At 37.2% G+C, this 14,923-nt stretch overlaps 1 protein-coding gene across 3 annotated transcripts in view; it reads right to left on the bottom strand.

Moving 5' to 3' along the window:
• Positions 1–14,923, bottom strand: part of MED13L (mediator complex subunit 13L) — a 269,894-nt gene that overhangs the window by 219,004 nt on the left and 35,967 nt on the right. For all 3 annotated transcript variants that reach the window (XM_060193027.1, XM_060193028.1, XM_007528774.2), the window contains exon 2: positions 12,296–12,533. In XM_060193027.1, the coding sequence (XP_060049010.1) occupies positions 12,296–12,533 (238 nt within the window). The remainder of the gene's footprint in view (positions 1–12,295; positions 12,534–14,923) is intronic.

The following is a 14,923-nucleotide window of genomic DNA, read 5'->3' as shown; positions in this document are numbered from 1 at the left end:
AATAAAAAAACTTTTTAATAAATAAAAAATAAAACATGTTTCTGATTCATTTCTGTTTTTTTTCAAAGCACCTAACACAGTAAAAATATTTCATTTTTATAAACTTCAAATTATCTTAAATATACTCTTGTGCATTAGCTTATACATCAACATGCTGTAAATTTAGATTTATAATACCCATTTATATATAATTATTTATATTAATTCAGCAACTGAACTGCATCAGTACTGGACCACCCCAGGGTATCCCATAAAATGTCTTTGTCTCCAGGGCATCACAGTCCCAAATCATACTGGGAAATCAAGAGATCTGTGCATAACTGGATTAATCCCTAATAATGCTATATTTAAATGTAACCTTTAAAAAAAAACTGTATATGTATGCTGGGGATAGGTTAGAGTGGGGGTACAATGAAATCTGTTTTGAGGGCTCTGACTGGCTGATTTCAGGCTAACGAAATCTTTTCTGTAGTAATGGGGATAATTGCCTTAGCCACGTTGTCTACTCAAATCAAAAGCCCCTCTTTGTTACACTCTCCATGAAACCAATAAATGGCAAGATAAATTTTTCCATACTAGAGTCACTGTCAACAAATGTTATTTCCCTGAACAAGCAGAGCTGTGTGTAATTTGCCCAAGGATGCCAAGGCATGCATCTTTTCCATTATTAATATCTACCAGGCTGTTTTTATAATTAGTTTAAAATACAGTGCTGGAAATTAACTGAATGCCCCTAAATATTTCTCTTTTAAAAGGAAGTATATTCTGAGGTGAATAAAATGCTCTTACAAAGAGCAAACATCAAAACTGCTTGCATCTAAACAAGCCTGACTACCTATAACCAAAAAATCATCTTAACAAAGAGACAGACCTCGTCTTTATCAGGTTCACCCTTCCCTTATTGGGAAAGTCATTCCACAAATATTTAATTTCCTAGTGTCGAAAGGAAGTCTTTTTTTTTTAAATAAAAAAAAAGTCTCGCCTCCTCCAAGGCCTACACAACCATAAATGATGCTAATTTTTAAGTGGGAGACTCAGCTTGCAGCAAGACTAGACTAGACAGGGGAGAGAAGTTTCTAAGAAAAGATCTGTGGCTGTTCCAACCTTCATTTTACCACTGCATATACGCAACCTTTCCAACCTGAAACACTTCATCTTTATCAAAACACTATCTTATTCTGAACTTTTTGGGGGTTTTTTAATCAAGCTAGTTCTGCCGCATGATTAAGTACAAACTGCAGGGTATTATTCTACTACAATATCCTGGCAACCAGCTCATATTCAGTTACACTGTCACAACGCGCACGTACACACACACACACACACACACACACACACGTGCGCGCGCACAGACAGACAGACACACACACAAAAGAACTAATTGTATGATCATGTGGATATTGTAGAAGCCGTTTAGTTCAATCCTAGATGGGTCTCAAGAGGATAATGCTTATTCTGTTGAACTCACTGCCAAATCACAATATGAAAGAGCCAGGATCAAAACAAGACCCAATTATACAAAGAGTGCATTTTATCAATGTCTGGTTTATAAGAAATAGGTATGTGGCCTAGTACTTGTGGAAAATTATTCAAAAATATTTACATAGATGGAGCATTAAAGAAAATTATGGAACACTTACTAGCCATAATGATATTCAATGGGAATCTCTTCAGGTAGCATCAGGACAGCAGCTCAGCCATGAAATATTTAAAGCAGCAGAATAGTTTCATTTCCAGTGCATGAAACATTTCTAAACTGTTGGGGTCTGGGAGGAGGGGGAAAGTGGGTGCTGGCAGAGAAGAAGCATATTGATATGTTATTTCTGCCTAGAAAATACTTTCTTGATTTGTTTTAAATCTTAGCTTCTAGTGATATTCATGGAAGAGCATATAAAGTTCTAATTACCTCAAGAAAAAAAAAGTAGGTACTTAAAAAATGAACCATGAAACAAAAATATGAAATACTTTTTCAAAGAGTCATTCACAAAAGCTAAGCAATGACATCCATAAAGAAGTTACTGTTGTAAAATTTAAACAAGTCTAGAAGCTAAATGGCAGCTGTCAGCAACGACCTCCTACTTCACAGAGTTGTTATCCTTTACTTGCAACGGAGATTTCTGAATTTTCAAGATGTGGGCCCATGATGATAGCTCTATAAAAAGGCACACATAGGGGCCAGGCAGTGTTGCCTCTGGTTGTGCACACTACAGTGCCCAAGGACCCAGGTTCAAGGCCCCAGTCCCCACCTGTAAGGGGAAAGCTTTGCAAGTGGTGAAGCAGTGCTACAGGTATCTTCCACTCTACCCTGCCCTTCCCTCTTGATTTCTTACTGTCTATCAAAAAAAAAAAAAAATTAAAAAATTTTAAAAGATAAACAGAAAGGGAGAAAGGATACCCAGTGGCAAAAGGTATATAATTCCAACTTTTCAATTACATCAATAAAATATAAAATACTAATCTATCAAGTTGAAATATTCAAATGTGTTGTCTATATGTCAAATGTTTATGACTCCAGTTTCGTTTATTTTTTTTTTATCTTATACTTCCCCCTTACCCACCTAGTTTATGCTCAGATCAGAGGATCTAAACTCAATGTATGAGCTGAGATTAGTGGAGTCAATATTTTCCAAGTGTCACAGGAAAACATTTTAAATCAAGATAAGACTTCAGTTCAGAACAATGCAAGTCAGTGTTCTTTCTTTAAGTACAGGAAATAGATCTGTTCCGATACAAATAGGATTATAATAGTTATGTGGGCTTTACTTTAAATGGCTTGGGAGAATTCATTAACATTTTTAATATGGCATTATCACAGAGCTTCATGTTATATATAGCTTCATGTTATGTATAGCTTTTAATGATTTCAACATTAAAAGGTGGGTTCTACTACAGCTAATGACAGGAGCAAGTAATGATTTTTCCCCCCTAAGCTACAGTTCCCACTTGGATGTGTTAATTTTAACAGCATCAACAGCAAAGGGCATTGACAGATTCCTCTCAGTGATGACCCACTCCTATCTTCTTCCTTAGGAAAATGCTTCTCTAAAGTTTTAGAGGAACTTTTAGGTTTCATCTCCTATGTAAAATAATCTACACAATAAGAAGAGCCTAGCACCAGTTAGTGACAACACTGAAGTCTGCTTGTAAATTTTACTGCAAAAAACGTCATGCACAGTTGAATATATAACTGTTTATCTCATCCAATTCTAACGTTCCAGCCTAAACATCTTCCCTAGTTTACCATCTTTAGATTCTTCCATGTATCTATCTCCCTAAAGAAAGGAAGGAATAGTTTCATAGGACAAAGAAAGCCTTATACTACTGTATGCACTATAATATGTATACTATATAAACGTTATACTAGTTATACCTTATTGTATAAAAATGTCTAATGTTTTGTAATGAAGGACAAGAGCTGGAGGGGAAAAAAAGAAAAGATTTGAAATGTACACAAACAAGGGGACAAAATTCAACAGGCTATTTTACCAATGCTAGCCTTAATACTTCCATGTCATTAACAATATATTCAACACTGAAATTCCCTATATATTAAGGCAAAGAGAGAGACTGTAATAGACCAAGTAACTGTTTACCCAGTTTTGGGTTTCTAATCCTATTTGCACCAGTAGGAATTTTAATTGCTCAGTAAGTACCAGGAGTGGGGGTTACTCAGATTTATTTTATACAAGTAGGTAAACTTTAGACCAATTCAAAAATATTAGGCTATAATGCTTACTAAATACTTACTAAAATGTAAATCCCCTTAAGCTGATTATATTAACTTCTCCCCAAAGCAAGGATCTTTAGATGATAGTTTTTACCAACTGTTTAATTTTCATATCATCGCAGCCTAAGCCATTCCCATGCTACTTCACCACAACTTCAGTATCAATGTCTCATTTTTCACTGAAAAACTAATTATATGGTTCAGTAAGTTGCCTGCGGTAATACATCGATTCTGTTTACATTCAAAAGTTAGAATTCAGTCTGTTCTCTCAATTTCAAACAACTTAGCTTAATAATCCTAATTCATTAGAGCATTTCTCATTCTTTACATGAAGTGATTTCAAAATTGTGATCTTACAAATAGCTTTACATTATAATTATATTGCTTACAAAAAGTGTACAATGTATTTTCTCTTCTCATTAGATAATTTAATAGAGTTACCTATCAAATCTAATGTTTTGGTAAAATGCACTAGAGTCACCTAGATAAGCCCAAAATGAAAACTACTGTTATTGTCTAACTTTAGCAAGTCAATTCTTTCAAAACTAAAGCGGGAAAATAGAGCAGCAGTGAAATTACTTGCAAAATCATAAACTTTATAAAAAATGTGAAGAGATTCCAGTGAAAACAAGGAATGTGTGCTTTATAAACGATTTAGAAAGAGCACCTCTTAACAAGGGTGTGCATTTTCCCTAAAAGTGCTTGTTCCTCATGAAAGAGAAACTTTCTACTGGGTTGTCAAGAAAGTCATGGAGTACTTTTTTGTTTTCTACCCAAAAATATGTCATGACTTTTCCGGCTACCCAAAATACACAAAATAACAAACATAAAAGATGTGCCTTGTGTAAATAATCTCATGAATTACTACTGTCATGTGATAAATTTCCCACGTAATGATAAATTTCCCACATGTTATTAAACAAAATACTATAAATCTACACTGCTACAAAATAACACAATACACTACTTTCAAAAAGCAACAATATTTTATACTTTGATAATAAATCTAATGCAAAAGAAACTGGTTTCCAGATTAGTCCAAGGTTATTTTCAATGAATCACAAAGTGAACACTAATATCTATTTACTAAATGAGTAGAAAAACGCCAGAATCAGATTCTTCTGTTTAAAAGAATTTAAACTCAGTGACATTTTACTGAGAGATAAATTCAGTGCAGTTAAATCTCATATGTAAAGGGGTTGCTGCTTACACAGAAAGCAACTGGTTTTCACTTTAATTGAGAATAAATTCATTTACAATGTTAATTAAAATCATTTTATCTCACTGTGTGAAAGAGAACCAGAAGTGAAAAATCAGGGGATGGGTGCCGGGCTAGTTTCGCCCGAGAGAGAGACGAGGAACTTGTGGCGGCATGGTAATACAATTCTTTATTGATGCGGACACCCCAGAGTTGGGTGTGAGCACAGTGGGTTTAGGCCATGTGGAGCTAGCAAAATGGCCACCTCCCACTATGCACGCCAGCCCTTCTCCAGGTCGAGACGTGGAAGAGAAAGAAAGGGGTGAAACCAGGAACAGCAGCGGGTTCTATAGGGTAAAAACGGAAGTGGCAAGTCGGGAACAGGACTGGCTAGGAAAGGGGGTGGAGAAAACAAGGCACTCTGGGAAGGTAGAAAGCTTCCATAGCAGCTATTGCGAAGGTTCTAACCAGTGGGATTAACCGATACCCTGCAGGCAGGGTGGGACTCAGGCAAAACAATGATTATGTAAATAGACCATACTATCAGCAATGCAGGATGGGGGGGAGCTTAATACCCGACATCTCCCCTTTTCTTCTTATCTAATGGCCATAGTATCAGGAATGTGGGGTGCTTTGTGAGGCAGGGAGTCTGATAGACCGAGGCACACCTTTGGGGTTACTACTGTCCTTCCTTGCTGCATACCTTTGGGGTTACTACTGTCCTTCCTTGCTCAACCCCTCGGTAGAGAGAGACTAACAGAACAGACACACCCCTCAGGTTCAAGCCCTGCCAACCTCAACCACATCCTCACAATTTCCCAACACTGGGCAGTGACACACCCAGTTGAGCATGCATATCACAATGTGCAAAGACCCAAGTTCAAGTCCTCAGTCCCCATCTACAGGGGGTAAGCTTCCTGAGAGATGAAACAGTGCTGCAGGTCTTGGTATGTGTGTGTCTCTCTCTCCCTCTGGCTTCCTCTTCCATCTAAAATTTCTCTCTACCTATATCCAAGAAATGAAATAGAGAAATAAAAAATAGGAAAAAGGTCTTTTAAAAAAAATGTGAGAACTGACAGAATGTAGGATGTGCAGTTCTATATTCTTATAAGGCAATGTTAACACTTCGTTTCAGTACACTAAAAAGTAAGTAGCTATTCTCCTTTTCAGAGTTTAACTTTATAGTCTCTTTTCTCCCTTTCTCTGCTGTCCCAGTTGAATGTACACATTATTATGAACAAGAGCCTGGGTTCAACACATCCCCCATACCCATCTGCAGGGGGCAGAGGAATGCTTCATGAGCACTAAGCAGTGCTGCAGGTATCTCTTTGTCTCTTCTTCTCTAGCTCCCCTTCCCCTATCAAATTCTCCGTTTTAGCAAATGAAATGAAATGAAATAAATGAATAAAGAAATGTAAAAAAATATTTTCATTTAATCTTTCTTTAAAATATTCATTTATTCCCTTTTTGTTGCCCTTGTTTTTATTGTTGTAATTATTATTATTATTATTATTAGACAGAGAGAAATGGAGAGAGGAGGGGAAGACAGAGAGGGAAAGAGAAAGACAGACATCTGTAGACCTGCTTCACCCCTTGTGAAGCAACCCCCTTGCAAGTGGGGAGCCGGGGGCTGAAACTGGGATCCTTACGCTGGTCCTTGCGCTTTGCGCCGCGTGCGCTTAACCCGCCCGCTGCGCCACCGCCTGACCCCCTTCATTTTCTCTCTCAACTACCCTTATACGTGGCTCAAACGGCCTTCTGTTGATTTAAATAGGCTCAATTTAAGATTTTTCCTCATTCAAAGACAAAAGTGCTTTATAAAACAGACAGTTTGAAAGTTGTGTCCCAGATTCACTTAATTTCCCAATGAAAAGGGAGTTTTCACATGAAAAAACCTGGCAGGCACTACCTAACACAGCAATCAGACTCAGAAGGGTCCATTGTAGCACAAGCTGACATGATGTGTCCCTGATGTGATGCCACAGAGAGGACATCACCTACTCCACTTTCTTGCCAAAGGTGTTTGACCTGAATCTAATCATGAGGAAGCAATTAGGCAAATACAGAACATGAAACATATAACATGACAGCAGAACTGCAGCCTTCAAGTAATATCAACATCACTAAAGTAGCCCCTGCCAAAAAAGAAAGAAAAAAAAAACTGAGAACATTTCTAAATTATAAGAGATTAAAGAGACAAGACATCTAAACGCAACATGTGATCCTTAACTGGACACTAGGTTGAGGAATAGGGTAGGTTTAAAAGAGTTACTGGAACAACGAAGTCTAACTAGATAGACTGGATACCAAACACTAGATGATTTAATTCTATTAGTGTTAACTTTCTTGAATGTGATATTGTTTTGGGGTATAAAATAAAATGTCCAACATTCCAATAAAATGTCCTACATTGGATGAAGACCCTTAAATGTATCACTTCTATGCTGAATTCTGTTCAACCTCAGTAATTTCTATTCAATATCTAAAGCTCACCTCAAACTTCACCAGCTCAGAACTTCTCCTACCATCTCCCTAACTCTTTGTTCTCCTGGGTAGAATCTAAAGCCTCTGCAGGATCCTATTAACATACAGCAACGACCTCATTATATAATGATGGATTTATTTAGTAACCTCTCCAATAAAAGGTACAGTCCTTGGGATAAGAACTCATGTTATATCCTCTGACACTAGGGTTCACAGTGTTCCTATCTTATGTTTACAGAACACTGATGCATTAGTCCTGGAAAAGAATGCACATCCATTTGTAGTCAACTTACTACACTTCTTATATACTAAATACATGAGAACTATAGTGCTTCTCTCCATCATACATAGCTGTGTGTGTGTGTGTTACACCCTTTTTAGGTTGCATATTTATCAAAGGCAGAGATTGGATCAAATCCCTTGAATCTGACTCATGAATCTAGGTGCCTATGGGTAGAGAGAGGGCATATATTGTGTTCTGCCAGTCCCCTGCTTTAGCTCCACTAAGCAGAGAAGACAATAAAAGTACAATATTTTAAGGTTTCAACAGAGTGAAATCTTAAGATTCTGACCTCTTCATTATACAATTTAAAATCTTTTATAAAACTTTGTACAGATTCTAAATACAGAAGAGTTTAAATGAGCAAGGGTATCACCACTGCTGTAATACTTTATTATCCCCAGATATTTCACCCAAGCATTTAGACTAAAAACAGGACTACAGCCTAAAAGCAGACTTTAAAAATTAACACGTGAAAGACATTAGCCAGCAACGAACAATAAACAGGACAGAGCAATTGTTCTAAAACATACCCACGTTTTCATTTTGATATAGTAATTAACTGCTGCTATAATAACATTTACAGATTAACTACTCTCTAGTGTCCTAAGTACTGTATTAACTCTTTTTGTATCCTCGAGTATCTCAATGTTAGGAAACCGAGCTACTAGTAAGTTACAGCCTGACCAAGTACAGTCTGAGAGCAACTGAGCAATGCAGGGATCAAATCCAAGCACACACACTCTGCAACTCTATGCCACACAACAGCAACAGTGAGTCCCCAAAAGAAGACTGTAACTATGGCTCTACCTTCACTCCAACTACTTCATGGTTATTTCAAGCACTTAAAAAAGTATACTACTTTAAAAGTGACTTGTATGTCCTATAGGATTCTCTTTTTACAGGTTTTAAGTATATATTTAAACAAAATGATTTGCTTTGCTTGCCCCACACCCACCCCCACCCCTCCGCCGTGGGATTTCTTAGCACTAGGCTATTTTGTTAACACTGTACAAACAGAAATGCCAGTAACAACTAAAAAACATGTTAAGGAACAGTAAACTGTCCCCACAAAGAGAATATTAGAAATAATAATGCAGTCATACTTACATTTTACAACTATACCTTTATTCCCTTTATTAGTGATTTAATATTAACTTACAAAATTATAAGATAATGGGGATATAATTGTGTCTTTTAATTTTTACTTATTTTTTTATAATTTATTTCTTTATTGGGGAATTAATGTTTTACATTCAACAGTAAATACAATAGTTTGTACATGCATAACATTCCCCAGATTCCCATTTAACAATACAACCCCCACTATGTCATTCATCATCTTTCATGGACCTGTATTCTCCCCACCCACCCACCCACCCCAGAGTCTTTTACTTTGGTGCAATACGCCAAATTTTTACTTATTTTTAATAGAGACAGAAAGAAACCAAGAGGAAAGGGAGAAAGAGAGAGGGAAAGAGAGAGAGATGCCTGCAATACTGCATCACCACTTATGAAGCTTCCCCCCTGCAGGGGGGAAGGGGCTTGAACCCAGGCCCCACGTATTCTAACATGTACATTCTATTAGGTGTTCCACCACCAGCTTCACTTTAACAAGGTCAAAAATCTGTTCTTAACTAAAATGAAAAGACTCTTACAATAGGTTAAAGATAAATTAAAGAATGAAACAGATTCTAAAATATCCTCAATAACTGTCTAACTACCTATTAAAATATCCTTTTTGTATCCTTAATTTTTCCATGCATGTTATGCCTACCATATTCTCTGGCACTTGAAACAAAATTATCTTTGTGTCATTCATTTTCCTAATTAAGTTTCAAACACTTTCCAATACTGGGTTGAAGCACATAAAATAACCCTTTCTAACCATTTTCTCTCTCAAAAATGGACACTCTTGTTAGCTTTGGCCTAACAACTTTCTCATCTTCAACATGTTAAGGAATAGATATACTTATCAGCGTTAAGATCATTCCTCCACTAAAATACTTTCCTGGTGAACCATAAACGAAGGGGGGGAGAGCAACAGTTCATAAGATTTTCAGACTCAACAACAAAGGAAATAAAATAAAAATTCATCATTCTCATGAGAAAACACTCACATTAGATTAACTGAAAAAGAGATACAAAAAACGTTATGTTACAGATTTCACTGATTTATAAAAATGTAACACTAAAACTCTTTGAGATTTCAGAGTATTTCTTTGTTCTCTTCATTTGGTGGTTCTGGTTTCCTAATCATCACATTAAAATATAGTAACTGCAGCCTGGGTATGGCTTCCGGGATAGCTTTTCAAGCCTTAGGTTCAATCCCCAGCACTACGTGGAGCACCGTAGACTGCAAGACACCACGGGAACTCCATACTGGTAAAATGATGTTTTAATGTCACTTTCCCCGTGTTTCTGTTTCTCTCTCTCTTCCGACCCCCTCCCCCTCTGACATGACTAAAAATTATGTATAAAAAAAGTAAGTAGTTCCATAAACTATAAAAGTCAATCCTTACCTAATCTTAAAAAAAATAAATAAATACTTGACACAGTAATGAATCTCCATATGCAATCCAAAGTAACTCAAAAATAATATTCAAATAGCCTTCATTTTCCTGCTAAGTAACAAAGACCATAAGAAGAACAAGTGATCTCTAAGGGCACTGATAATTTGCTTTATCGGTATGGATAAACAGCTTTACTAGTAAGCCTGATTAACAGCAGAGCTGTGTCATCACTAAAAATGATGATTTGTGATGCTAGCAGAAGACTAGACCAAAAGTTGAAATATAAGGAATCCATGTGGGATAGAGAAATGGAATGAGACACACAGAAACGATCAGAAACATTAAAAGGAGGGGAAATTGCTACATTCATCTACTTACTACATGTATAAATGTTGTTTTTATGGGGGTGGCAGTTGATGTACTTCAACAAGTATATATATAAGTGTCTTCCAGGAAGTTTCTTTTCTCTTTTCTTTTTTTAAGATCCGTATGTTTAGCATTTTTACTTTACCTGAGTTCACTGCTAACTACATGAAGTAAACTTTAAAATATATGTAGGTTTTGGGAGTCGGGCAGTAGCGCAGCAGGTTACACGCACATGGCGCAAAGCGCAGGGACCGGCATAAGAAATCCGGTTTGAGCCCCCGGCTCCCCACCTGCAGGAGAGTTGCTTCACAGGCGGTGAAGCAGGTCTGCAGGTGTCTATCTTTCTCTCCCCGTCTCTGTCTTCCCCTCCTCTCTCCATTTCTCTCTGTCCTATCTAACGACAACATCAATAACAACAATAACTGCAACAACAATGGAAAAAAAAAAAAAAAGACAGCAAGGGCAACCAAAAGGGAAAATTAAAATATATGTGTGTGTGTGTGTAGGTCTTGATAATCTACTGATTAATCAGCACTGCTACTCAGAGTCCTTTCTTATATTTGTAAACTAAATAATCTGAAACAATGGAGACAAGACAGGAGACCATAAGGTAAACAGCTCAATTAGTCCTCTGTGGTTTACTGCCCTCTGGCTGCTGTGGTAGGAGATATCACAGCTTGAAAAAATGGTTGGAAAGGTATCCAGGGAAAGTGGGCTACAAATCCTTCAGACAAATTTAGAAGTCAGTTAGTATCACTCTTTCCTCTAAAAATATTAACCGTGTCAATTAACCAAACATCAAAATGAGAAAAACAATGAACCACAGATTAACAAGAAGAGTAACTTCGGGATAATATAATTTGACTTTATGAGACCAAGTCAAAGCAGTTAATATCCAATCCTAAAGACTGGTTAGCAGCCTTGATGTTTTAAATTCCTTAGTTTACTATTACTAAATAGATATAATTAGGTGAAGAGATTAAAAATCATTACCAGAACTTCAAAAAATATTAATAAGATTTACTCTGGTTGTTAATATGTAGAAAATACAAAAAGTTTAGGTTAATTCGATTTCAATAAAAATGTAATCTGAAGTTGGAAAATCTACGTAATGTTGGAACAAATGTTTCCTAGAATCTCCTAAATACATAAAAAAGCAAGAAAAAGCAAAGCAAAACACTCCATGCCCAAATCAGACCAGATCCTTTATTTTAATCTTTCTTTAAAATACTATTTACTGTCATCTCATAATTTTTTTCCAAGTTTGCACTGTTTCTATTATCATTTTACACTTTTCCACCAGAGCTCACCAAGCAATGTACCACAACCTGTCCAAGAAAAACAACTGTGCTCGTCCCACTGAGTAGCTCATTACCCACAATTCACTATCAGTTTAAAGCAGTGGTTCTCAGCCTTGCTTTCACCCCAGCAACACACTTTATGGTAACAACAGTGACTTGTGAAGTTCTGTCTCCCAACATGACTAGGAAAAAATGAGAGAGTGGAAAGCAAATGGGGTGAAAAGAAGAGCTAAATGGAAGAAGGATGACTTTCTTTTTGAGAGACAACGCCATTTAAACACGTGATTTTTATTTTCTCCACAGGAAGGAAAAGGGAGAGGGAGAAGATGAAGAAAACCTGACAGGCCTTAATAACTTTTTCAGAATTCGCCCTTGTTCAGCAGACATACAATGCATACAATTTTAAAGAGAAAACAAATATCTTACCCTGTAGGTCATGATGTATTACACCCACTAGGTTGGGTTCATCTCCCCACCAGAATATCCATAGCTCTTTGCAATCTGGTTTGACATCACGACGCCATACACACAGCAAGTTGGCTTGCAGACAGCGGATGAAACTTAACAGGATTGGATCATCTTGGGCTGGGGCTGAAATTATGGGTCCACAGTCCCCATGCCCTCCAAAATTGTACCTACGCCATTTGATTCCTGTGAGTTCCGCCTGGAAAAGAACAAAAGACAAAAACAAAATTACAATAGCTATGATTATACTTACGCAGCACTAAAAACTTGCTTCCACATAAACAAGCAAATCTGCTAAAATAAATGTTTACATTATCTTTTACATCATAAGACCACTCCCACTCACAGCCTGGGAGGTGACTCTCAAGTGTGAGGCTCTGAATTTCCGGAATCACATGTACCAGAGTGGTGCTCCTTCCCCACTCTCCATAACAAATAATTCTTTTAAAAACATTTCTCCCAGTGACGAATGTATGGCAAATCTCCTCCACCTTTAAAGAGAGAAGGTTTTCATCCTATCAAAGTCTGCATGTATTTTAAGAGCCCACAGCACCAAAGCTGTCTTCAGTGCAGTGAAGGGCCATGTTCAAAGCTGTGCATTATCCAGGTGAGCTACTGCACCTGCCCTCCACAGATTTCTTTACACTGCATCACCAAAAGGAAACATACAGACAGTCACGATTCCTGGCTAAACGGGTCTTTCCTGGAACATTTAACGTAAAATGATTTCCTTATTTGATTCAGAAATTAAATCCTTTTCAACCAGAAAAGCAGACAGCTCCAGTGCCATAGTACTTCCATCATTAACACGAAAACAAACTGATAGAAACGTATCAATAATGGCGCCCTATTTTTTCATGTGTAGTACACAGAAAGTTATTATGATTCTACAGTAATTCCCAAGTGTAGTATGGTCTTTTTTTTTTTTTTAGGGGAGTATATTTTAAAGGGAGAAAAGGAGGGAAAAAGAAAGGGGGATAGGAGGGGAAGGGGGAAGAGGGGAAGGAGGGAGGGATTGAGAAAGACTCTAAGACCTGCAGCACTGCATCATAGTTCATGAAGCTTCCCCCTCAGGTGGGGGCTGGGAGCTTGAACCAAGGTTCTCGCACATGGTAACGTGTGTGCTCGGCCAAAAGCACCATCACCTGACCCTATATGGTTTTGTTTTTGTTTTAAAATATTTTTTTAATTTTTACTTTCTGGTATCAAATGAAGTTTGTAACAGAGACTTTTTAGCTTTGCTAAGGAAAATATTGACTTTAGACTTTTCTTCTTAAATATACTTAAAAACATGAAGTCTTTAAATCAGCTGATAACAGAAGCTTCATTTATGTTCAATTACACATATTTATACTTTAAACTTTGCTAGTTCAAGGATTTAAACTTCAAAGGCGCTTCAACACAAAAGAAAGTTAAAAGACTCAAGCAGAAGAAACTACTACAGTCAAAATTAGTAGTAAAAATTAGTTCTTAACTTTTTACTGTAATTTACTTGGTTAGACAGAGAAACTGGGAGGGAGGGGTAGAAAAGGAAAGAGACAGCACACAATACTACTTCTGAGCTTGTGAAACTCCCTCTGCAGGTGGGGGTCAGAGGCCTGAGCACAGGCCCTTGCGCTCTGCGGGGTGTGCGCCACCCAGACTGATTTCCTAATTCTAAAACAGCCCAGGTGTCCTTGGCGTTCAATTCTTACTCATTCGTGCTCCCTTCTCCCCATCCCCACCCACATCTCCTACTAAGTTTATCCAGTTGTTTTTCCAAAAATAAGTACCACAAGTTAAAAAAAAAAAAAATCAATCTACCAATATAACGAATTTAAAAGTAGTAAACTGAACAACTATTTATAACTAACACATTTAAGGAAAAAGTATGAATTTTCCTCAATCCACAATGGGCATTTAAAAAATGGCTTCATAAGTAATATCCAAGCTCAGATGGTATGAAATTCAGTAGCTGATCTTTTTATACTATGAGGATGCAAATCTACCTCTAGTAAGTGAGCTAAGTCAAGCCTGGCTTTGGCATCAGTTAGGTCAATACTCTTTGAGCCACTCAGTTTGTCCGGACAATAAATGCACTACATGGTCAATGCCAAAAGTTCAAAAGTAGCAACATGTACAATTACACTGGAAGTAAACTTCCATCATCACATTAGAAATAACTGTTCCCATTTTATTCTATGTTCTTCCTATTTTTCCATATGTAAAATTTTTTATTTATTTATTTGTTCCCCTTTTTGTTGCCCTTGTTGTTTTACTGTTGTAGTTATTGTTGATGTCATTGTTGTTGGATAGGACAGAGAGAAATGGAGAGAGGAGGGGAAGACAGAGAGGAGGAGAGAAAGACAGACACCTGCAGACCTGCTTCACCACCTGTGAAGCGACTCCCCTGCAGGTGGGGAACTGGGGGCTCAAACAGGGATCCTTATGCCAGTCCTTGCGCTTTGAGCCACCTGTGCTTAACCCACTGTGCTACTGCCTGACTCCCTCCATATGTAGAATTTTTAAAGTTGATCAGTAAGTTTTAAATCTTGCCTTGTAATCTACTATACGTATTGCACATATTATTCATTACTCAAAAGTAACTTT

The sequence above is a fragment of the Erinaceus europaeus genome, chromosome 6 (assembly GCF_950295315.1).
Source record: "Erinaceus europaeus chromosome 6, mEriEur2.1, whole genome shotgun sequence".
Taxonomy (NCBI): domain Eukaryota; kingdom Metazoa; phylum Chordata; class Mammalia; order Eulipotyphla; family Erinaceidae; genus Erinaceus; species Erinaceus europaeus.
Note: the sequence above shows the minus strand (reverse complement) of the source record. Positions and strands in the feature narration are given on the sequence as shown.